We start from the raw sequence: 26,166 nt of genomic DNA, 5'->3' as shown, positions 1-26,166 counted from the left end.
CGCTTGTCCAATCCTCTCAATCTTACCACTGCTGCCCCTGTTCTTCTCACCACATCACCTTGGTCAATTGTTGAAGACCCTGTCAATGTAGAGCACCTCTCCCCCTCAAGCGCATCTTCCTCTACCTTGCGTGTATCTATAGTATTCCATAGCTTTTGTACAATCATGGACATATTCTTCTGCCAGGAAGTGTGTTGGGTTGATATTCTTACACCTCACGATCTTTAGTTCAGGTCGTGGGAGTATAATTTCATACCCTGTTGCTCTGTGTTGTCGGTGTGCTTTTTGGCTTCTGCAGAATCGCGAAGAGAGCATGCGCCACATAGTGTTGTGGAACATCCCATAGTTATTGATTGTTCTAAAGCGAAAGATGCAGCAGCCAAGTGTTTGCACAGGAAGTGCCCTGGTATTACTGGGTCCAGTTGCCTGCTGTAGTATGCAATTGGTTTGTGGCCCAGGCTTGTCTTTTGTGAGTATGGTCTTCATTTCCACTCCATCAGTGTGTGTGAATATAAACAATTATTTTTTATAATCGGGGGGGGGGGGTACCCAGGACTGGTGCTGTTATTGCTTCCTCTAGTTCATTGAACGTGTCCGTCATTTCCTGTGTCCACCACAGCTTCTTCCCTCCCCTTTGTGCTTCCTTGAGGGCTGTAAGCAGAGGACCTGTGTATGTGCTGTAGTCTAATACCCATGCTCTACAATAATTGCGTAGACCGAGGAACTGTTTTAATTCTCGTAATGTTTTTGTTTGGGGTGTGTTGAGTATTGCCTGTGCCATCTGTGGTGCTATGTGCCTGCCCTTTTTGAGATATTCCAGAAACGCCTAGAGGATAATAACTTACTCGGCCTTAGACAATCAGACATGGCACGGAGACAGCTTCTGACCCAGACATGGCACGGAGACAGCACTCCTGGACCTAAAAATCCAGATGGACGAGGCAAAGGACAAAGGTAACTTGCCGACATTGCTATTATTAGATCTGCCTGCAGCTTTTGATTTAGTCGATCACCAAACCCTAACAAACCACCACTGCAGCAGCCCTTTCCACCAATTGGATCAAATCCTTCCTGTCCAACCCTACCACTAGTGTTCTCCCCTTCAGCATCTGCTGACCCGATCCCTATTCATTGTGGGGTTCCTCAGGGCTCATGCGTTTCCCCAACGGTCTCTAACATAGTCACGAAGCTACTCTTCGATCGCTTGGAAAATTTGGGTGTCATCTACACCAACTATGCAGATGGCACTCGGGTCCTCATTCCTCTCACAGGCCACTACATGGAGGATTCCAAACAAATCCATCAAATCTACCTGGAAATCCAGGCCTGGATGGCCACCAACAACCTCTGCCTCAATGACGAAAAGACCGAGCTCCTGATCGTCGGCACCCAAACGCGACTAAACAAACTGGACCAGAAGTACACTTCCTTCAATATTGATGGAAATTGGATTAAGGTCGCTAAGGAAATAAAAACCCTAGGAGTTTATCTTGATGCCCCCTTATCCCTAAAGAAACCAGTCTCTGCCATCATCCACAGCCTACACGAATGAACTAATCTACGCCTGCAAACCTTATGTCAACTAGTAGTTGCTTAACGTTATCCAGAGCACTAGCCCTGTCGAAGATGGACTATTGCAATACCTTTCCTAGGTTCCTCTGACAAGAATCTTAACAGGCTTCAGGTCCTACAAATGAATTCCCCGAGAGCTGCCCTCAACATTCCAAGGCTCAGCCACATCGCAACCTTCAGACGGGAAGTCAAGTGGCTTTCTGTCCGTGACAGGATCACTTCTCGCACTCTGGCAATAACTTATAAATGCCTTTCAAATTCAGCTCCGAAATAGCTCTCAGACAAATTCAGCATTCATCTAGCTTCTCGCCCAACTAGATCCTCCGGTACCCAACGCCTTGCGGTACCTCGATTCAACTTAAAAACCGCAGGGGGGATAGTTTACCAGTGCAAGCTGCCAAATCCTGGAATGCATTGCCTCTCACTATCTGACTAGAACCCGCCTTCACTGCCTTCAAATCCAAAGTAAAAAAATGGCTTTCTGACCATTAATCAGATAATCTGCCCAGTCTGCCTTGCCTCTAGGCAACTTCAGGTATTCATTGACGAAAGACCTTCTGTGACTGTCGATCACGTTTTATTTTGTATATAATTGTAACATACCTGTGTATATATCATATATGTATAGTTCTATATGTCTTTGTTTAAACTCTTCCGTCAGACCTAACTGTAACCACAGGTCTTTCTCGATTGTTTGTTCCCTGTACATTTTGCCTGTAACACTCAGCACCCACTTACCTCAGGGTTCGGTGCACGATACAAATACAAAAAATAGAGGCGGCGCCCATAAGGACAGAATCCAGTGTCCTTGGCCAACTCCCAGCGAACAACCTTCACCCACTCGACAAATGCTACTTTAGATCATACCTGTATAAAGTTGGGTTAACATTAGCACTTGCCACACTAAGCTGTGGATATTACAGGTGCATTGACCAAAGAGTTGTGATTGTTGGCAGACGCCGCTCTGGACAGTGTAAGCGCTAGCACTGCGACATACCAAAAGCGGTAGTAGCAGTAACGTGAATGAGCAATCGAACAAGATGACACAGGCCGAGCAGGCCTCAGCACATGGAGGGAGGAAACCCAGACTTACCGATGCCGCCCTCCTAGATTAGGAATGCTCCCTGGGCTAGACTGTAAGGAACGTACATATGCCTGCCAGCCCCGCATACAAACGGGTGCCACACAGGCAGCTAGTTGCCCAACTTGGGTAAGGTTATGCATATGAACGGATGCCATATTGGAAATGGAATGTGAGTGTCGTACAGCCCCTGAGCTGGACATTGGACACAGACGCCCACACACCCCGCCTGATTAGAATACGGAAATGTAGTGCCTCACTTCAAGACAGGAATGCCAACTAACCAACCCACTAACAACTTCACCCTCTCCATACACCTCAATTTCTAACCAAACACAACCACAAACTTACAAAGCAGCAATCCGCAAAAACTTCACCACAGTGCAACAACAAAGCACACATAGACCCGCACAACAGCACACAACGTCTTCCGACAGTATAATACCCCACGCCCAGCCGATGGAATTCTGTGCTGAGGCTGCCAACAGCACATCACTGCTCTTGCACTTCTCCAGCTCATCCCCACTAACGCCCCCACACCCTTTCTTTCAGAAATGCCAGAGAGCCAGGGGACCACTCCGGTGGTGATATTGCACGGTACAAATATCCTTTAACATTAACATTAACATACCTTTCACTCTTGAGATAAGCCTGGCTGCTCAGCTCGCTATCAAAAACTGTGGTAATTGTTCCACATACTGTACTTCTGGTTTGTTTCATGTTTGTAAATCTGCTTCTTTCGTTACTGTATCTTGTTACTCTGCAAAGCACTTTGGAGTAAAGCGCTATATAAACTCAATAAACATACATTTAACACCTGTAGTCCTAATTGTGTGTAGTGGTCCCAGAGGGTACTGCCTGCAATTCTGCTTCGCAGGAGGCGCAGCGGGAGCAGCAGCTCGATCCAGTTGGTGTCTGCGGGTACGTGTTGTGCGGCGAGATCACTGCAGTGACCACCAGACACGTGCGACAGCCACCCTTTTCGTATCTGGCAGTGGTTATTGGCTATGACCTGCTGTCACAATATTTATAGGTACTCCGTGCCCACCCATATTTTAGCCGGTAAGAGCCCTACCTTGTATCGGGCTAGCCGAAGCCTGATCGATGGCGGGCTACTGGATGAATATCGCCGAAGTCCCTGGCCACAATGTTACTCCCGTCTGCAGGGCCCTCAGTAGCGCCCGGTCCGGCACACCAGGGCCGTAGGTGATGCCCCAAGAATCCCCGGGGACTGCGTCAGTTAGGATGAGAGCGCCGGCCACCCACATTGGACAACCATCAGCGCAGTTGAGACAGGCGCAGAGCCGGGGACCTCAAAAGCTCGAACCCTGTCCTAGGCGGCATGGCGGCAACAGCCGGGAATCCACTGGTGGTCAGCTGCTACCATCTCCAGGGTGTCTGGTATCCGTTAGGGGCCGCAGGGCGCAAGTTCAATGCGCACTGGGGCCAGTGGCACCCCTCCCCCAACAGGCCTGCCGTGCCCCGCTCTCAAGTGTTAGTGGAGGCAAGTCGCATGGAGCCGTGACACGGCCAGTCGCAGCAGGCCCCAGCAGTGATATTCAAGCGGAGATATTTGCGCGGAGATAACACCCACGGGGTCGGGAGTCAGCAGGCAGCCGTGTGTGTTCCTTATGCTGCAGTTGGTGAGATTAGTAGGACCACGCTAAAGGCTATTCCAGCACAGAGCTCCCGTTTATGTGGCCATCCTCGATTAAGCGCAACAGCGCCCCCCCAGTATCTGGTTTTTGATTATTCACCCAGACCACTTGCCCAGGCCTAATGCGTGTGCCCATATAGGGAGTCCTTTCCAAGGTCCCTAATAACCTTTTTTTATTCTGCCAAAGCATCCTACTTTATGATCCTGTGGAACTTTAACCCTTCTGCTGTTATAAATCACTTTCGAGGGGATTAAGTCCTCCGACGAATATCTGACAGTAATCACCACAGCTGTGCTGCAGTGATTACTGTCATAGATATGGAATACGTCGTCGGACCATCCCATCGAAAGAACGTTACCACGTAAGAGTAACTTGTTCTTCTCCAGCATGGGGTCTGGCATAGATTCACATGCTCATGAATATTCCCCGTCATCGGGCTGGAAAGAGAAAATCGGTATCGGTTTCGTTTCTGATCTGTCTTTCTTAGTAGTAACCAATCACTGGTCTCTGGGTCATACTGCCCCCAGCCAATGACTGCCCTCTCCCTAAGCCCTGCCCCTGGCAGCCATTTTACCATACGTTCAAGTGTTGGGAGTCCTCATGCTATAGCTCTCGCTTTTACTGCGTTTTGCGTTTTTTCAAAGTTTTATCTCATTTTTATCGGTCAATCGAGCCTCAAGCGCCACCGTTTCTACTTCCGATCAACGGGGACCCGTTTCGGAATTTTCTACGCCCCTCAAAGGTGAAGTTTCTGTCGAGTTACGCTTCTTGGAGGATTCCAGAAGTTTCTGAGGCCTACCTCGTGGACATGTCCCAGCAAAAGGGAAGCTCGACACCCGGATCCAAGCTGTTTAGGAACTGCCCTGGATGCGGGTTACAGAATGTGTTCAAGGAGGACGAGCATTCTAGATGCCTCTACTGCCTTTACGAAGACAAAATGCACGTAGAGAAGGACTGTGCATTTTGCATGAACATGACGGATCGGACTATGAGGGATCGGTGGACCCGTCTCGCCAACTGGCTGGAAGGAAAGAGCCCAGCAGGTGAGAAGAAGTCAGAGCGGTCTTCTAGTCCTGTGAGGGCGCCGCGGTGACGGGGGCCCAACAAAAGGCAAAGCACCGCGAGTCTGCTGGCCCCGGGAGCGCCGAACGTTCGGGCTCCTCGGCTGCCAGGCAGGGCGCACCCCCCCAAACCCCTGCCCGACGAAATTGGCTCCTTCTGAGATTTTCCAGCTCTGCCCCGAAGAACAGAAGGAAGGCTTCCTCTACCAAGAAACGGTCCTCGCTGTGCCGTTGCTGGATGAAATCTGGGACGAGGGACTTGCTCTTCTGAACCCGTCCACGACACCTGCCAAGAGGGACCGGGATGAGAAGTAGTACCGGGTCCCCGATACTGCCCCTTTGTGCCTTAGGGCACAGCCGACCCCGCATTCGGTTGTCTCGGCTGCGGCCAAGAAGAAAGCGGTGGGGGTCGGCTTCAACTTCCCCTCCGGACAGCAAGCGAAAGAAATTGGACGCCATGGGACAAGTCATCTCGTCTGCGGTGATGACGATTAAGGCGACAAAAGCCCTAGCGATTGTGGCCCGCTACGATTGAGTTGTGGTACAAGATCGCCCCCCTGTTGGACTTCCTACCGGACGACAAGAGGGCAGAGGCCCTGGCAATCCTACAGGAAGGTGAGGTGGCGTCAGACCATGCCATAACGGTAGCCACGGACATTGCTGACACCAGTTTCCGCCAGTTGGGCAACAGCGTTTGCCTTAGACGGCAGGGATGGCTCAAGGCAACAGATTTCTGCCAGGACGTGCAAACCAGAGTTTTGGACATGCCCTTGGACGGGAACAACCTGTTTGGAAAAACAGTGGATGAGTCACTTCAGGCCATCAAGACCGACACAAAGATGGCTCGGGCCTTGGGAGTTTTGCAGCAGCAACGACGGCCGGCAAGCAAGGTGCTTCCAAAGGATTCGGCGGTGGCTCCTCGACGTACCGGCAAGCGGCCCGCTCCTCATTGCAAGAGGCCTACAGAGGATGAGGCAAGTCGGGTGGATCTTGCCGTCGTCGCCAGGGAGGCCAAGGCTGCAAGGCCTCTGCCAAGCAAGACTGAACTGCTACGATTCGTGGTCCAAGGGCGACACTACCAGTTCAAGGCCCTTTTCTTCAGATTGAAGTTGGCGCCCAGGGTCTTCACGTGCCTGGCACCGGCACAGCTGCGCCTGCAGGGGATCCACGTTTACCCCTACCTAGATGATTGGCTCATCCGAGCAAAGTCAAGGGAACTCGCCGTCGATCACACAGCAAAGACCGTCCAACTGTTCACGGATTTGGGATTCTCGATCAACTTTGCGAAATCCCACTTAGTACCGTCGCAAGACGCCCTGTTCCTGGGAGCCAGACTCGACAGTGACGCGATTTGGCTTCGCTGTCAGAGGGAAGGACGAAGGCCATCCTGGGCAAGGTGCAACGGCTGTTGACCATGGATGTGGCCAGGGTGAGGCCCATCAAGTCCCTACTCGGCATGTCATCGTTCATCTACCTCGTGTGCCTATGCAGGCTGGGGATGCGACTACTGCAGGAGTTCCTCGACGCTCGGATGCAAGCAGCGGGCAGTTTCGAAAACGAGCTCTCCCTCAACGAGACATCCGCCAAGCAATCTGGTGGTGGGGCAACCGCGCACATCTAGCGGCGGGTATGGAGTTCCAGACCCCGACACATCAGGAGACAGTGACGACGGACGCCTCCCTGGAAGGATGGGGAGCGCACACCAGAGATCTCCACGCAAGAGGCCTTTGGCTCCCGGAGGAGAGGTCACTACACAACAGCATCCTGGAGCTCCGAGCTCGGGTCGTTCCTTCCGTCCCTCAAGGGCAAGGTGGTGAGGGTCTTCATCGACAACACCACTGTTCTACATCAGGAAGCAAGGGGGCACCAGATACACAGCCCTATCCAAGGAAGCACAGGATATGTGGCACTGGGCCGTTGCCCACAGGATGTTCCTGGTACCCTTCCACCTGGCAGGAGTAAAGTGCTCCGTCGCCGACTCGCTCAACAGGGAGCTGCGCTTGTGCCACGAGTGGGAACTCCAGCAGGATCAAGTGGATCTGCTATTCCGACGATGGGGGCAATCCCCAGATAGATCTATTCGCAACGGCGATGAACACCAGCCAGGGAGCATGAGCGATGCATTCTCCTTCCCCTGGGACGGCCTGTTCCTGTATGCGTTCCCACCGTTGCCGATGCTTCTGCGACTCATCAGTCAACTCAGACGGTCCCGGTGCAGGATGATCCTTGTTGCGCCGGCGTAGCCGAGGCAGATATGGTTCCTGGACTTTCTGGATTTGTCAGGGTTTCTCTCTTCTCCACCCCCTCCCCTCTTTGTCAAACTGCCGACGGACGTGGATCTTGCCAGGGAAGGAGGCGCCATCCTACATCATGCCCCGGGATCGCTGAACCTGCAGGCCTGGCTCCTGCAGCACTAGTTCGGAGGCTACAATATCCTGGCGAACTGCAAGGAGGTCCTTGCAAAGGCCAGGGCGTCCTCGACTCTTGTGCTACGGGCATAAATGGAAGAGGTTCTCTGTCTGGTGTCGTGCACAGAAGATCAACACTCTACGGATTACGGCCCCTCAAGTGCTGCCGTACTTGCTATCTCTGGCCAAGGCAGGGCTGGCACATGCCTCCCTCAAGATCCATCTGGCGGCTATCTCCCACTACACCGAAACTCCTGGGCGGTCGTCGCTGTGGTCTCACCGCCTAGTGAAGGAGTTCATGAAAGGACTGTTCTGCTCGTTCCCGCCGGTGAAGGCCCCGGCCCCGTCGTGGGAGCTGAACGTGGTGCTGACCAGACTCATGGGACCTCCATTCGAGCCTCTGCGTTCGCCACCGTTGCAATTCCTATCGTGGAAGACAGCGTTTCTTGTGGCCATCACCTCCGCATGATGAGTGGGAGAGATCCAGGCCCTCGCCTGTAAACCTCCATACCTGACATTCCACGGGACGAGGGTAGTGCTGAGGACACGCCCCTCCTTCATGCCCAAGGTGCCGACGGACTGCCATCTCAACGAGCCCTTGGTGTTACCTACTTTCTTCCCGTCGCCGGGTGAGAGGACTTTGCACTCGCTAGATGTGGCTAGAGCGCTCAAGTTCTACGTGGACCGCATGAAGAGTTTTCAGAAGACATCACAGCTGTTTGTGAATTTTGGACCTGTGAACCAGGGGAAGGCCCTCTCGAAGGCTTCCATTTCCAGATGCCTCTCCGGCTGCATCATGCACTGTCACCGGTTGGTAAACCAACCGTTGCCCGGCCGTCCGAGCCCATTCGACTAGAGCGATCGCTGCTACCACGGCGTTCTTGTCTGGTGTGCCCCTGCTGGACATATGCAGGGCTGCTACTTGGAGGTCGACGCACACCTTCACGAGATTCTACTGCGTCGACTGGGATTCCAGGGAGGAGTCCTGTGTCGGCCAGGAAGTGCTGCGCAACCTGTTCGCTTGAAGGTGAGCCTGGTGAGGAGGTAAGGGATGCTTAATGTTGAGTTATGCTTAATGTTGAGACTTGCCACCTCCCGTGGTTGTGCATGTGTGTACTGCTATTCCTGAGCATGTGAATCCATGCCAGACCCCATGCTGGAGAAGGAACAAGTTACTTACCTGTAACTGTTGTTCTCCTGCATGGGTCTGGCATGGATTCACATGCGAACCCTCCCTCCAATCCTTCTGCGGCTCTTCTCTTGGTCCTACTGCTACTTTACGTGCTACCAAATCTGAAGATGGCTGCCAGAGGAAGGGCTTAGGTAGAGGGCAGTCATTGGCTGGGGGCAGTATGATCCAGAGACCAGTGATCGGTTATTAGTAGAAAGACAGTTCAGAAACGAAACTGATTTTTCTTTACCGAGGATTCCCAGCCTGACGCGGAATATTCATGAGCATGTGAATCCATGCCAGACCCATGCTGGAGAACAACAGTTACAGATAAGTAACTTGTTCCTTTCCTTACAACCGAACTTTGTCTGAGCGACTTCAATAAGTGAACTATCATTGAACTGTGTTCCTGACTGGTACATGCCATTGCTATTGGTTTACTCACCTGACAAAGCGTTGCTGCTGATTTTTATTTTGTTAACGTTGCCTTGTGTATTACTAATAATGGCCTATTTTACTAGAACTAAAAGTCTGAGTTTCTTTGGGCCTATGTATTCACTGAGTTCATTGTACGTACTTACAGCTCACATCCTCCTCCTCCTACGGAGCCTGGCTGCTCTGCCATTCTACCAAACCTTTGGGTAGTACAGACTTGTACCACTATTTGGGGCCTGTATGCCAAGGGATATTTTTAGTCACCCGTTGGTAGACATTAGGAAAAGTCCCTTAACAATGTGCAAAACATAACACTTTGGGTATCCTTTTAAGTACTTTGTCAAATTTCAGTGAGTTCAATGCTCTGTAGTTTGAGTACTTAAAGACCATATACCCAGTAAATACCCTTTTAACTCTGGAAAACATGCAGAGTTTGGGTTTTGCACCCTATTACATTAAGTAGAGACCAAGTAAAAACGATTTATTTGTTGAACTGGTCTTTCTACCATGTCTATGCTTGCTGTAAGATGGCATATTCTTGCATGCACAAATGCTGGTATGTTGGGGGCAAAGCCCATTGCATGTGTTCCCCTAAAGGAGCAAATGTTTGGGTAAAGCCATCAGTTCTGTCCTCACATTGGCCTTTTTTGTCTACTGCATATATCCAAAAGGTTTGTAATAGCAGCTGGGCATCTTTTTTTTCTTTTTCTGCCAGCATGGTGCATATATATTACTGTGTCAAGATGCCTGATGCATTTGCACTCGTTTTGTTCATGCAGACACACCCACCTTACCAATGACCAGTAGTAAATAAATGGCAGCAGTTTAAAAAAGACAAATGTGTAAATCTGGAATCTAAATCAAATGTGGTACCTACTGTTGGCATTGTTGTATAGATGTGTGTTTTGTGATCAGCCAAATTTACTCAAGTGCACATTTGTGACACAGTATTTTTGTGTTCCTAATGCAAAAATGTTAGATCAGCGCACCATAGTCTCAGGGCAGGAGGATGTTGGAGAGCTTGAAGAGCCTCGAAATGCAAACTCTCTGCACTCCAAAACTGCCAATTTGGCAATGTAAAACAAAGGCAGAAATTGGGAGACAGCTACAGCGTCAAATGCCACATACCTCACGCCCAGGGGGGATAGCCAAACTCCTTGCAAGGAGCTTACATTTTTTTCTGCACAATCTAGCCATGGGATAGGTTAAGCCTGGTTGTATGCATGTGCTCCTCTGCCTTTCCTCAACTGCATGCGGATACTACAAACTTCCTTCTTTGTCCTTTTCTCCGTTCTTTGGCACTGGGCACAGTTATTCCTGTTCTGGAGAAATGTTTTCTTCTCAAGGTCTCCAGACAGGAGTTTTCACCCAAATGGGTCTTCTAGCAGTACACTAGCTGCCGTGTGCTGCTCCTAGTCTCGCATTGGGTGCCTCATGTTTGTAGTTGCAAGCAATGCAGTTTCTGCCTCATATGCTTTTCTGCTGGTCACCCGTTCATCTTGGGCCACATCACCTGTTATTTCTCTGCATACACTGTGGTGCCCTGGCACTTTGTCAGTGTGCAGTCTCACCTAATACACAGAATAAAGGCTGATGGTGATTAGGCAACTTCTGTCACACTTCACTCCTGCTCATTGTGAGGAATTTTAGGATTTTCCTAGACTCAGTTTATATTCCTAACTAGGTTGCAGGGCTCCTCTGTGTATGCACTGTTGATAAAGTAGAGCTGTCTTATTCAGTCAGCACAGTTTTATGGCTTTCGCAAGTGTGTGCCAAGTGATATTTTAAGTGCCGAGGTTGTTCAATGCAATAAAGAGCAGCACAAAGCAATTCTTGGTCCTACAGCCATGAAGTCTGAAGGAAGGAGCACTGACCACTAAGTGTGCATTAGTCCCCAAGATCCACCCCACATGAGTAGCTGCTTCTATTCAGCTACCTGCAGGCTTCTAAACAAAGTTATTATTTTTTTTGGTGATCGTTATGCTTTTCCAAAATGTAACTGAAGTTCAGCTGAGGTGTCGTGTTAGGGCGAATTCTCAGAAATGTGCGAATTTTAATAATAATTTCATATATTATGCACGGAGATAAGGACGAGACTACCGTTGCCAGCGGAGGAACCACTCCCGTCGGGGGACCCAGAACCGGGACCTTCTGGCGTTCCTCCTCCCAAGAAAAGGATTCACCCTCCACCTCCTTTTCAGCCGTCGCGCCCCGTCCAGCCCTCCTCCCCGTCCACGACTCGAGGGGATGATACGGGGACTGACACGGCCGCGACGGGTACGGACGACGAGGTCTACGACGAGGATCTTCCGTCCTCACCTCCCACCAGGGCTTCTCCGCCCGACGAGATTGGATCGTTCCACTCCATGATCGCCAGGGCATCCGATCTTTTCCAACTCTGCCCTGAGGAGAAGAAAAAGGAGGGATTCCTTTATCAACGGCGCGAGGTCAAGAGGAAGACGGTCCTCGCGGTGCCTCTACTGGACGACATTTGGGATGAGGGCCTCGCCCTCCTCAAGAACCCTTCCACGACGCCAGCGAGAAGAGACCGGTACGAAAAGAAGTACCGGGTCCCGGACGCGGCCCCCCTGTGCCTCCGGGCGCAGCCTACCCCGGACTCCGTCGTCTCCGCGGCGGCCAGGAAGAAAGCGCCTTGGCTATCGTGGCCCGCTACGACAGGGAGCTATGGTACAAACTGCTCCTCTGCTGGACTTCCTACCGGACGACAAGAGGGCGGATGCCCTGGAGATCCTACAGGAAGGTGAGGTGGCGTCGGACCACGCCATCACTATTGCGACGGACATCGCCGATACGGGATTTCGCCAGTTGGGCAACGGCGTGTGCCTTAGGCGGCGTGGATGGCTCAAGGCTACGGACTTCCGTCAAGATGTACAGACCAGAGTCCTGGACATGCCGTTCGATGGGAACAAACTGTTTGGGAAAACAGTGGACGATTCCCTTCAGGCCATTAAAGCGGACACGGAGACGGCCCGGGCCCTTGGGGTTCTGCAACGACGACGGCCGCCCTTTCGGAGCAGCGGAGGCAAGGGCGCCTCCAAAGGTTCCGGCGGCGGTTTCTCCACCTATCGTCAAGCGGCCCGCTCGTCGTCTCAGGAGGCCTATAGGGGACGAGGCAAGTCGGGCGGACCCCGCCGTCGTCGCCAAGGAGGTCAAGGTGGCAAAGCCTCGTCGAAACAGGATTGAACCGGCCGTGGGGTCGGGCCCCCACCGAAGCACCCCGGTGGGAGGCCGGCTGGCGAGCTTCGTCAGCGTGTGGCAGTCCATCTCCACCGACCGTTGGGTGTTGGACGCCTTAGCCCGGGGCCACGCGCTCGAGTTTCAAAGAAGGTGCCCGCGCGTCCCCCCCCGTGGCCAGGAAAGAGCTTCACGTCCCGCAGCTTCTCCTGGAGGTAAAGGCGATGCTCAGGAAGGGCGCCATCGAACTCCTCCCAAAGAGGCTTCGGGGCTCCGGAGTCTACTCGAGATACTTCCTCGTGAAGAAGAAGACGGGAGGATGGCGCCCCATCCTAGACCTGCGACGTCTGAACAAGTTCATCAAGGCTCAGAAGTTCCGGATGGTCACCCTCCAGCACGTCCTGGGTCAGCTGGAGGAAGGAGACTTCCTGTCGTCGTTGGATTTGGAGGATGCCTACTTCCATATTCCCATCCTAATGGGGCACCGAAAATTTCTCAGGTTTGTGGTCCAAGGGCGTCACTACCAGTTCAAAGCCCTCCCCTTCGGACTACGGTCGGCACCCAGGGTTTTCACCAAGTGCCTTGCACCGGTGGCGGCGCAGCTGCGCCGAGAGGGGATCCACGTCTACCCCTACCTGGACGACTGGCTCATCCGAGCCAAGACGAGGGAGCTTGCCGTGGACCACACGGCAAGGACCGTCCAGCTTCTCACGGACCTGGGATTCTCCGTGAACTACGCCAAATCCCACCTGGTACCCGCGCAAGACGCACTGTTTCTGGGAGCGAGGCTCGACACAGTGTCCCTTCTGGCCTCCCCGTCGGAGGAGAGGACCAGGGCCATCCTGGGCAAGGTACAACGGATGTTGGTGGCCGACGCGGCCAAGGTGAGGTCCATCAAGTCCCTCCTTGGAATGATGTCTTCCTGCATCTACCTCATTCCCCTGTGCAGGCTCCGGATGCGCCCGTTGCAAGAGTTCCTGGACGCGCGCTGGATCCAAACGACGGGCAGCTTCGAGGAAAGGATCACACTCGACGAGAGTTTCCGACAAGCGATCCGGTGGTGGGGCACCCGCGCGCATCTGACGGCGGGCATGGACTTCCAGACCCCAGCCCACCAGGAGACAGTGACCACGGATGCCTCCCTGGAAGGGTGGGGAGCGCACACCGAAAATCTGCACGCCAAGAGGCCTTTGGCTCCCGACGGAGAAATCACTGCATATCAACGTCCTGGAGCTCCGTGCAGTGTTTTGGGCCCTCAGGTCCTTCCTTCCGTCCCTTAAGGGCAAGGTGGTGAGGATCTTCACCGACACCACCATGTTTTACATCAGGAAACCAGGCGGAACCAGGTCCCCAGCACTGTCCAAGGAGGTGCAGGACCTGTGGCATTGGGCCGTCGCCCAAAGGATATTTCTGGTGCCGTTTCATCTGGCAGGGATAAAAAACACCATCGCCGACTCACTCAGCAGGGAGCTGCGCTCGTGCCACGAGTGGGAACTACGGCAGGATCTAGTGGATCGCCTCTTCCGACGGTGGGGCACACCCCAGATCGACCTGTTCGCGACGGCGACGAACTCCAAGTGCCGGAGGTTCGCCAGCAGGTTTCCCCAGGCGAGGAGCATGGGCGATGCTTTCTCGTTCCCCTGGGAGGGCCTGTTCCTTTACGCGTTCCCTCCATTGCCACTGCTGATCCGGCTCATCAACCAGCTCAAGAGGTCACGGTGCAGGATGATCCTCGTCGCACCTGCGTGGCCGAGGCAGATATGGTTCCCGGACCTTCTGGACTTGTCAGCGTCCCCGTCAATCAAGCTGCCGGTGGACGCGGATCTACTCTCCAGGGAAGGAGGCGCCATCCTCCACCACGACCCGAAATCGCTGAACTTGCAGGCCTGGCTCCTGCAGCGCTAGAGTTTGGAGGATACGACATACCGGCCGACTGCAGAGAGGTTCTTGCAAAGGCCAGGGCGTCCTCGACTCTGAAATGCTACGGACACAAATGGGAGAAGTTCTCTGTCTGGTGCCACGCACAGAAGATTAACCCTCTACGGATTACGGCTCCCCAAGTACTGCCGTACCTGCTGACGCTGGCCAAAGCTGGACTGGCACACGCGTCCATCAAGATTCATCTTGCTGCGATCTCCCGATACACCAGAACCACGGGGCGGACGTCCTTCTGGTCTCATCGTCTGGTGAAAGAGTTCATGAAGGGACTGTTCAGATCGTTCCCGCCGGGGAAGGCTCCGGCCCCGGCGTGGGAGCTCAACGTGGTGCTGACCAAGCTCATGGGACCTCCGTTCGAGCCTCTGCACTCGGCCCCGTTGAAGTTTCTGTCGTGGAAAACAGCGTTTCTTGTGGCCATCACCTCCGCACGACGAGTGGGAGAGATCCAGGCCCTTTCCTGCAAGGCCCCGTACTTGACTTTTCACGACAGGAGGGTAGTGCTCAGGACGCACCCCTCCTTCATGCCCAAGGTGCCGTCGGACTTCCACCTCAACGAACCCTTGGTGTTGCCTGTGTTCTTCCCGTCGCCTTCGTCGCCGGCTGAGAGGACTTTGCACTCGCTGGATGTGGCTAGAGCGCTGAAGTTCTACGTGGACCGCACGAAGTGTTTTCGGAAGACGTCACAACTTTGTGAATTTTGGACCTGTCAATCAGGGGAAGGCACTCTCGAAGGCCTCCATTTCCAGATGGCGCTCCGGCTGTATCATGTACTGTCATCGGTTGGCAAACCGACCGCTGCCTGGCCGTCCGAGAGCCCATTCCACCAGAGCGATCGCAGCTACCACGGCGTTCCTTTCTGGTGTGCCCCTGCTGGACATATGCAGGGCTGCTACGTGTAGGTCGACGCACACCTTCACGAAATTCTACTGCGTCGATCGGGATTCCAGGGAGGAGTCCAGGGTCGGCCAAGCAGTGCTGCGCAACCTGTTCGCCTGAGGTGAGCCTGGTGAGGAGGTAAGATGCTTAATGTTGAGTTTGATGTAATGCTTAATGTTGAGCCTTTGCCACCTCCCGTGGTTGTGCATGTGTGTACTGCTATGTATTCTTTATTCATGAGCATGTGAATCCATGCCAGACCCCATGCTGGAGAAGGAACAAGTTACTTACCTGTAACTGTTGTTCTCCAGCATGGGTCTGGCATGGATTCACATGCGAACCCTCCCGCCTACCCCTCTGCGGCTCTTCACTTGGTCATACTGCCACTTCACGTGCTTCCAAATCTGAAGATGGCTGCCAGAGGCGGGGCTTAGGTAGAGGGCAGTCATTGGCTGTGGTCAGTATGACGCAGAGACCAGTGATTGGTTATTACTACGAAAGACAGATCAGAAACGAAACTGATACTGGGTTTTTCTTTACCGTGGATTCCCAGCCTGACGACGGGGAATATTCATGAGCATGTGAATCCATGCCAGACCCATGCTGGAGAACAACAGTTACAGGTAAGTAACTTGTTCCTTGTAAGAGTTTATTTGATAACTTGTCACTGTGAATCTCTGTGTAACTCTACTACAGCTCACATTGACCCCTTTTGATAGGTCTGGCTGCTCATGCGCTACCAAAACTGTGTAGTACAAGCTTATACCAAATGTTGGGTTTCCGATACCCGTGGTCAGAGTTGTGTGTAGTCCACCCAAAGGGGTACTGGATACAAACTTTGCCTGACATGTAGCATGACTGAAGCTTTTCTTCGTAGCTGAGGGTGAACTGCGCACTGCTGATGTATACAATTAATGGCTGTTTCTAGAATAGGGTTGTCTGTTGTCAATGTCTGCATAGTCCCTGTGCTGTGGAACAAATATTACAAACCAATCTTGCTGTTGGTTTAAACCAGCCAAACTGACATAACTTGGAACAAAGTGTGCTATATCTCTGGCCAATTAACCTTTAATTTTCTCTTTTTCCCCCCTTTTTTTTTTTTTTTTTTTTGGTACCAGTCAGAAGCTGCTTCGATCTCCTCGGAAACCAACACGCAAAATCTCCAAAATCCCCTTCAAAGTGCTTGATGCGCCTGAGCTACAAGACGACTTCTACTTAAATTTAGTGGACTGGTCCTCCCTGAATGTTCTCAGTGTAGGCCTTGGGACCTGTGTTTACCTGTGGAGTGCATGCACGAGCCAGGTGAGAAATTACAATCTCTGTGCATGAGAGCAAGTATTAGTTCAACCGACAGATTAGCATAAGACGACTTGTTCTTGCCCCACAGTTTGATCAGTGGAGGGGGTGCAGAGTGGGGGGGGGGGGTTTGAGATTTACGCTTTTAACATGCGGGTTTTAGGCTTTCTCTACCTGTTTAAGGCATGTATTTTCAGTGTGTGGTGAGGTTGGTTGAGTATGAGATTTTGGGTATCCAGTTGTGGATGGCCACTGGGCACAGTGCAACTAGGCGGTTCCCACCTTCACATAGGCATGAGTAGTGTATAGCTTCTGAACATAGTGTGGTAATGTTGGGCTTGTCTGGGTGTGAAGAATGGGATCTAAAAAGCTGATATCGCAGAGATTGTTTAGGATATCCATATCTGTGTAGAGCCATCAGTTTGTCTTGGCCCACTGGGGAATAGTGCTTGATGCACTAAATTATAGTAGTCTTCTCAGTCCACTATAATAAGTACTAACTGTTTGAAATGGCTCTGCGACTGTCTTGGGCACAATGGAAAAGATGTCATGACCCCAAGAGGAGTGATTATTAGCTTATTAGTCTCCTTTCCCTCAGAATGTTGAATAGCAGGTGTTATTATGCCTCTTATTACACGTAGGTGGTAGAAACCTTTTCTTACTATTGCATTAACCTGTGTTTCATGGATGAAACCATTGTCTTTTATTACAGTTGAGGTTTCCGATTATGTTCCCATTGTTGGTTTTAGATTTAGGCTATTGGTCATCAAAACGTTTATCTCATTGAGGCACTTTCTTGTTGGGGTCCTCATTGGTTGCCAACCTAAAGATAAGCTGGGTGTATTCTGCGTAGTTGTAGATTGAGTTTTATGAGCAGGGCCATGTAAATATTGAAGCAAAGTGGTGAGAAAGTTGATCCTTATGGTACACCGAAGATGGTGCTTTTTGTTTTTAAGGTGGTAAGTGGGTTCTATCAGTGAAGAATGAGTTTAGGCATTGTACTTTGGAAATTTGGAATACCGTATTCTTAGTCTTTTGATTAAAGTTGTCTCATAATGTCATGTCTGATGTCAAACGCTGCAGATGTGTCCAGCAGTAGAAGAGTGGATTGGGTGTTGTCTGGATTAATCTCTAGGTTGTCCCATATGGAAAGAAACGTAAATTGTGTACCTCTTATACGACTTGCGTGGGATTGATCCAGCAGTTCATTGGATTCCTTGTGGTTGAGCATTTCGAATGGATTGTGTCCTCCCGCATATTCCTCATCTTATGAGATTTGTATCTCGCCAGCTTCACTGCTTCGGAAAAAAAATGTATCGGCACAGGGCGTTGTGCACGAGGTCGTGGCATCTGCCCTCGACGGGCTCCGCACCGTATCAACGTCACCATCCGTATAAGTAGCTCGTGCCGTGCCCGTTGGATTCAGTTCTGTTTTTCGAGGAAATATTCAAGGAACACCCAGGCGTGCCTCATGACTGAAAACGCTTTGTGAGAGAGAAGTGTAAATAATGCTGGTATTCTGTCACAGGACAAGGGCAGGACACTGCATCCATGCCCGCAAACCATGAATTTAGCAGCCTGGCTCCTGAGGTCATAGAATTTGGACATTTACAACTTCCACAAAGGTGCATGGACATCCTCAGGGAAGCTAGAAAACCTAACACTCGTCACTGTTATTCTAGCAAATGGAAGAGATTTGTCATCTGGTGTAGAGGAAGAAGCATCAACCCCATTGACTGCTCTCCCACACAAATTGTCCTTTACCTGACCCATTTGCTGGACTCACGTCTAGTATTCAATTCTATTAAAGTCCACCTAGCGGCGCTTTCTGCATACACCACTTCCCAACTCAGTGTCATGGTGGAAAGTCCCAGTGATTAAAGCCTTCATGGAGGGGGTAAAAAGAATACACCCTCCAATAGCAAACCAAGCTCCCGGCTGGGACCAAAATGTGGTACTCACCAGGCTCATGGGTTCACCCTTTGAACCCATGCACAAGGCAACTCTTAAGACTGCTTTTCTAATAGCTATCACCTCCATTAGGAGAGTAAGTGAACTACAGGCTCTTTCTGTTCTAGACCCCCTTTGTAACGGTTCAGAGATAAGGTGGTTCTACGCACACACCTGAGGTTTGCACCGAAATTAATCTCGAAATTCCATGTCAACCAGTCAATGGAAGTACCAACGTTCTTTCAAAACCCTTCAAATCTAGGAGAAAAAAGCCTGCATACACTTGATGTGCGCAGAGCTGTCATGTTTTATATGGAAAGAACTAGACCACTGAGAAGTTCTTTGTCTCGGTGGCAGCAGGAAGAGAGGGAGATGCAGTATCAAAGTCCACTATATCTAGATGGATTGTTCAATGCATCACTCTGTTATACTCTTGCTAAGAGAACTACCCTTCAAGCCAAGAGCACTCTACTCGTGGCACTGGGACATCCATAGCATTCATTGCAAATGGTCCCCTTGAGTCCACCTGCAAAGCGGCAACCTGGAGTTCTGTACACACCTTTACAAAACATTACTGTCTAGATGCCCACTCTAGAGTTGATTCCCAGGTGGGACAAGCAGCATTAAGACACCTTTTCTCTACTGTTCCTTCTCACAACCCACCTCCAACTCCGGGTACTGCTAGCTAGTCTATGCACAGCATGTGATTCTAAGCAGATTAACAAACATCAGAAGACAATGCATTACTTACCGTAAAAGCATTTCTGATGGTTGTATCTGCTTAGATTCACATGCGGTGCATAGGTCTGACATCCAGTGGTCACTGCGGAGTATTGCATTTTGTTTTTCGTAGTCAAAAAGGGGGTCTTTTTATAATAAAAAAATTCTAATTATATATATATATTTCTTTTTTTTTTTTTTTTTCTTTTTTTTTTTTGACAAGTGAAAGTCAAACTACTTTTGGTAAGAAAGAAGATTTAACCTTCAGTACTACTTTGTCCCACTTGTAAGAAAATAGTGTACAGAGGTTTGCATGAGAGCCTGCGGGCTGAGGTTAAGACCACAAGAAGGACAGTTTTTAATGTTAAAAGCCTCAAGGGACAGGAATGCAGAGGCTCAAAAGGTATAACAGTTAGAAACTTAAGTGCAAGATTTAAATCCCAAGTCGGGCCATGAAAAGGAACTGGAGGGTACACATTAGTGAGCCCTTTCAGGAATTGGATGATCATTTTCAAGCGTTCCTCAGAAGAGGTTTCCTACTTCAAAATTGCATTGAACAGCGCAGTCAAATATCCTTAAATTGTTCCAATCTGAAGCCCAAGATTGGCTAAATGCAGCAGAAAAGAGAGCACCAAAGAGGTGCCACATTGGAAAAAGGTCCACATTCTTATCCCTGCACCACTTACTGAATTTATTTGGACGACACCAGTACAGAGATTTAGTTGCTGGCCTTCTGGCCGAAAGCAAAATCTCCATTACGTCATCCGGAAGATCCCAATCCTTATATCTCAACCTCTCAAACCATGCGTGAAGGTTGAGTGTCTTGACCTCTGGATGGAGAACCCGAACTTCCTCTTGCGAGAGAAGATCACATCACATCTTTGTGGAAGATGTATTGGAGGGCAGATGGACATGTCCAGAAGTTCCTGGTACCACGTCCTCCTGGCCCAATCCGGGGCAATTGGGATAATGGTCTTCCCACGGGGACCGAAGGAAACATGTACAGAAGTGGAAACTCCCAGTCTACCACGAACGCGTCTCCTAGAGCTCCTCTTGGGGGACATTCACCTGAGCAGTACTGTTCGCACATCCGGTTGACCCTGGTCGCGAACAGATCCACCTGAGGGGTTCCCCAAAGGGTGAAGATCTCTTGAAGGACTTCCTGAGCCAGTTCCTACTAGTGGGATACTGTGCTCTGCCTGCTCAGAGTCCGACGCTGTGTTCTGCTCCCCGGCTATTTGAACTGCCGACAGATTCCTTCTTGTATTGCCCAGAACCAGAGCTGCATTGCCTCTCTGCACAGTGCAAGTGATCCTACGCCTCCTCTCTTGTTGAGGTAGTTCATGGCAACTGTGTTGTCTGTCATTATCAGGACATTCTTTCCCTGTGCAGAGAGCAGGAAGACTTTCAGCGCTAGTCTGATCGCTCTCAGCTCGAACAGGTTGATGTGTAGTTTGGACTCGATGGAGACCAACGACCGCTGATTGTCGGATCGTTGGTGTGGGATCCCCACCCCGTGAGTGAGGCATCCGTCACGACTGTCATCTCTGTCCATGGTTGCCAAAAAGATTCTCCTTTGAGGATATTGTCGTTGCAAGCCCACCATAGTAGATCCTGAGCCATTTTGCTCGGGACTTGTAGACAATCCAACATACTCCCCAAGAATTGGGACCTCTGGATTACTGTCTAGATGCCCACTCTAGAGTTGATTCCCAGGTGGGACAAGCAGTATTAAGACACCTTTTCTCTACTGTTCCTTCTCACAACCCACCTCCAACTCCGGGTACTGCTAGCTAGTCTATGCACAGCATGTGATTCTAAGCAGATTAACAAACATCAGAAGACAATGTATTACTTACCGTAAAAGCATTTCTGATGGTTGTATCTGCTTAGATTCACATGCGGTGCATAGGTCTGACATCCAGTGGTCACTGCGGAGTATTGCATTTTGTTTTTCGTAGTCGAAAAGGGGGTCTTTTTATAATAAAAAAAATTCTAATTATATATATATATATATATATATATATATATATATATATTTCTGAGGCTTGTGGAATCTGCTTAGATCACATGCTGTGCATAGGCCGACATCTAGTGGAAGCTGCGGAGTATTAGTTTGTTTTTCGAAAGTCGAAAAAGGGCGTCGACACAGGGCGTGCCAGTAATACTATCCCTAGTGTGACGTCCACTGTACCCATGATCCCTCACGCGTCTAGGATCCCCAGATTGTTTTTTTCCGCCATTCTGGTCGGAAGCACTTCATCGGAGTTCCCTGGCTTTGCCATATTTACACTTAAAACTAATTCTAATTTGCCCCATTTTCTCACCCCTACGTCGACCAGCATCTCGACGCCGAACCGGGGAGGAGATCAACGTCGAAACCCGACGGATTGGGCCTTGAGGCTCCGCCTCGGCTCGGGCCTGGGCCGCTGGCCTCGGCCCTACAGTAGGGAGAGTGGGGGGTGGTACACTTCCACACTCGGTTAGAAACACCTTCTTACCTACACACACTTGCCCGCTGCCCACAGGCGCGTATGGAGGGTACGCCCTTTCAGTTTTGCCCCAAGTGTAATAAAAAATACCCTTGGGTAGATAAGCACGCTACGTGCAACCTTTGCCTGCCCAGAGACCACCCCGAGGCGGGTTGCAGGGCCTGTAGCAGGTTTAAGACAAAAACTCTTAAGGACCGCTCCACCAAGCGTTGGGCCCACCACGCCAAGCTAGCAGCTATGGAGGCGGAGGGTACCTTCAGCGACGGCAGCGACGCCGGACTTTCGGACGGCGAGGGCACCAAGGCGTCGAAAGACAGCCTAACGCACGTCCCCGGCCTCGGAAGGTCGTCCGTCCCGGCGACTATGGGGAAGTCCCCCGGCGACAAGAGCGTTACACATACACACACTAAACACAAAAAACCCACCCGAGATTCGACATCGTCGAAACCTCGGAAAGAGGCACAAAAGGAGCGGTCCGAAAGGACGTCCTCTGGGCGGTCCCGGTCGAGGTCGCCGCACGACGTCAGGCAAGCCTCCACACTTGCACAGAGTGCCTCGCCCATTAACATCACGGAAGATCACTCGTCCGGAGACGAACACGGCTTCCATCCCCAGCCCACACCCCAGGGAAAGGGTACATCTCTTGGGAGTGAGGAGGGCCCAGTTTCGAAGCCTAGTTCGAAACACAGGGATTCCACATCCGATCCTCGACGCCAGGCGTCGAAAGATAGGGGAAAGGGTAAACACACTTCCACCCACGGGGAAGGGGGTAAGCAACAAAGGAAACAACCCTTGCAATCCCCCACAACAATAGAACTGACTTCCCCGTCCAAGTCTTCTCAGGGACAGTCCTTAGAGAGTTCCAGCAGGGTCACCCCAAGCTCTAAACTCTGGTCATGCGAGGACATTGACAGAGTAATGTCAAGGATGTCCTCCTTAGCAAATTTCTTCGAAAGACACCCTGACCAACTACTAGCTTTAAACCCTCAGGAATCTTCTCCCTCAGGTTCAAGGGACCCTATCCCTTCAAATAAAAGGCCCCGGGTCGAGACACCAGTAAAGGCTTCAGAACCCTTCGAGGTCCAACCCTATTCTTGCCTTTTCCCTACAGGCCAAGGAGACTCTTCCCTTATAGAGGGCCAGGATTTTGAGACACCAGAAGATCTCGCAGTGTCAGACTATTACGGGGAGGACGAAGACGAGGATGAGCCAGAAAATAGCCCAGATATTTTCAGAATGGACTCACCAGTCGAAAGGGAAGCCCCAGTGTCTGATTCCCCAATAGATAATCAGCCCCTCCTAAATGAACTGCTCTCTCGGGCAGCTAACCACTTCCACATAGACACACAAGGTGTCCAAGAAGAGAGGGACTTCGCGGAGGAACTAATAGGGGAAAGGAAGACAGTAGCCCAGACCATTCCCATCCTGAAATCTATTCAACGCAGAATAGCACCATCCCTTGTCAACCCAAACTTGACAAGACCTGTAAACCCGAGAGTAGAGAAGCTGTTTAAAGCAGCCCAGTCGGACCCTCTATATATTAGAGGCCAACTTAAGCCAGACTCTCTAGTCGTAACTAACACCCGCAAGAGAGCTGGAACCCCATTATCTTCCTCGGAGGCTCCCCCCGACAAGGAAAGTAAAAAACTCTATGGTTTTGGTAGAAAAGTAGCTTCCACGGCAGCCTACCAAACCAGAATCGCGAATTCCACCACACTGTTGGCCAGCTACAACTGCCATCAGTGGGAAGAAGTGGCAGCACTAATAGATTCCGCTCCCGAACCCCTTAAAGGCCAGCTAGCTCGCATTTGTGCAGAGGGAAGAAACGTCTCAGGCTGCATTTTAAAAGCAACTTTAGACGCCGCAGACAATGCGGGTAGAATTATAGCAGAGGGGACTGTCATCAAAAGACATGCTTGGTTGAGGCAGTCGGGATTCAGAGCAGAAACACAAGCTGCACTCTTAGACAAACCAGTGGAAAGTGATCTCCTGTTTGGAAAGGCAGTCGAGGACGCACTAAAAAACGCTAAGGAGGAATTCGACACCCTCAAATCCCTTGGCCAGTTAACTACAAAACCACCTAACCAAAGAGGGAACGGCAATTTTCGTCGCCCCCGCGGCCAAAATTCCAATAGAGGTAATAGCTATTCCCACACCCAGGGTACACAGTGGAACACCAACTCACAACAGTCTACCCAGGGGTATGGTAGGGCTAGTAGAAGAGGACGTGGTAGAGGCAGAGGCAGCCCCAGTAAAGGAGGCGGCACGCCTCCACCGAAGCAGTGACGCTCATTTCAGGGTCCCTTCCCATGCAACCCCAGTAGGGGGACGAATATCCAGCTTCACCCAGGCATGGGAAGGGATAACATCCGACAGATGGGTGCTGTCGACAGTATCCAAGGGGTACTGTATAGAATTACTGCAACGTCCCCGAAACCACCCTCCAAGACAAAAAGTCCACTCTTTGGAACATCAAAAGATCCTCCTCGAGGAAGTCCACAATCTGCTCCTAAAGGACGCGATAGAACTCGTCCCAGGACACCAGGTAAACAAGGGTATCTATTCAACTTACTTCCTTGTGCCAAAGAAAGATTTAACAATGCGCCCAGTATTGGACTTGCGGCCTGCCAACAAGTATGTCAAGCCCCAAAAATTCCGTATGACCACGCTACAAGAGGTAATCCCACTCCTAAAAAAGGGGGATTACATGGCAACCTTGGATATGAAAGATGCCTATTTTCATATTTCCATGCTCCCGGCGCACAGAAAATACTTGCGCTTCAAGGTGGACAGTCGCCACTACCAATTCAAGGTACTGCCCTTCGGGATAGCTTCAGCACCAAGGGTATTCACCAAGGTACTGGCGGTGGCAGCTGCACACCTACGCAGGGAGGCAATCCCAGTGTACCCTTATCTAGACGACTGGCTCATAACGGGGGAAACCCCAGGAATCTGCAGATCAAACATTCAGAGGACTATCGACCTCCTCCACGAATTAGGCTTCTCTATCAACGAGAAGAAGTCAAGTCTGGTGCCAAGCACCTCAAAACAGTTTCTAGGAGCGATCCTAGATACTCAGAGAGAATTGACCTTCCCTTCGGAAGAAAGAATTCGGAATATACTTCTGCAAATTCCGCATTATCAGTCAGGTCAACAGATAACAGTACGCAAAGCTATGCGGTTACTGGGCATGATGGCGTCATGCATTTACCTGGTCCCCCACGCGCGTCTGCGCATGCGTCCCATGCAGGAATGGTTGGCGAAACAGTGGTCTCAGGCAAGTGGTCAGTGGGACGATCTAGTGGTCGTTTCGCCAACACTCGTACAAAGCCTACACTGGTGGACAAGAGAGAATATCGCAAAGGGGAAACCCTTTTACGATCCCGAAGTACAGGCAGTGGTTACTACAGACGCATGCCTGACTGGTTGGGGAGCTCACCATCTCCACCACACAGCGCAGGGTCTCTGGTCTCACTCAGTAGCCAAGAACCACATCAATCTGCTAGAGCTTCTGGCAGTATTCCGAGCGCTGCAGGCGTTCGAGCCCCATCTACTGAACTTGTCGGTGCAAATCAGGACGGACAGCACGACAGCCATGTTCTATCTGAACAAGCAAGGAGGGACTCGTTCGCCAAATCTGTCCAAGCTTGCCCAGAAAATATGGATATGGGCACTCAGACGGAACATCTTCCTGTCATCGCAACATGTTCCAGGGGAGCTCAATTCCCTAGCGGATGCTCTAAGCAGAGACCCCCTCCCAGAAGAACACGAATGGGTCCTTCACAGAGACGTAGTAGAAGATCTCTTCTCTCAGTGGGGTTTCCCCACTATAGACCTATTCGCCACAAGCGAAAACAAACAATGCCCAGGATTTGCATCCAGGTTCCCCCAAACGGACTCCCAGGGGAATGCCCTGTGGATGAACTGGTCAGGGAGGTTTGCGTACGCTTTTCCACCAACTCCTCTCCAGGAAGGTGGTGTGCAAGATGAACAAGGAATCAATGACGCTCATCCTAGTTGTTCCCATGTGGGCGAGACAACCATGGTTTCCACACCTACGCAGGATGGCGGTGTGCGACCCCATCAGACTCCCAGCCTGGTACAACCTTCTGTCCCAGCAACAAGGTCAAACACTGCATCAGGAACCCAACTCTATGAACCTGGCAGCATGGCTGCTGAAGTCATAGAGTTTGGACATCTCAAATTACCACAGAGGTGTATGGACATTCTAAAAGAGTCCAGGAAACCAAATACAAGACACTGTTACTTTGACAAGTGGAAAAGATTCGTTATCTGGTGCCAGAATAAACAAA

At 50.9% G+C, this 26,166-nt stretch overlaps 1 protein-coding gene across 3 annotated transcripts in view; it reads left to right on the top strand.

The window, feature by feature from the left end:
- FZR1 (fizzy and cell division cycle 20 related 1) overlaps positions 1 to 26,166 on the top strand; it is a 259,477-nt gene that overhangs the window by 145,607 nt on the left and 87,704 nt on the right. For all 3 annotated transcript variants that reach the window (XM_069649446.1, XM_069649448.1, XM_069649447.1), the window contains one exon: positions 16,514 to 16,697. In XM_069649446.1, the coding sequence (XP_069505547.1) occupies positions 16,514 to 16,697 (184 nt within the window). The remainder of the gene's footprint in view (positions 1 to 16,513; positions 16,698 to 26,166) is intronic.

Source organism: Ambystoma mexicanum, chromosome 1p (genome assembly GCF_040938575.1).
Source record: "Ambystoma mexicanum isolate Mex_15411 chromosome 1p, UKY_AmexF1_1, whole genome shotgun sequence".
NCBI lineage: Eukaryota > Metazoa > Chordata > Amphibia > Caudata > Ambystomatidae > Ambystoma > Ambystoma mexicanum.
The sequence above is the reverse complement of the archived record's forward strand: the minus strand, read 5'-3'. Positions and strand labels throughout refer to the sequence as shown.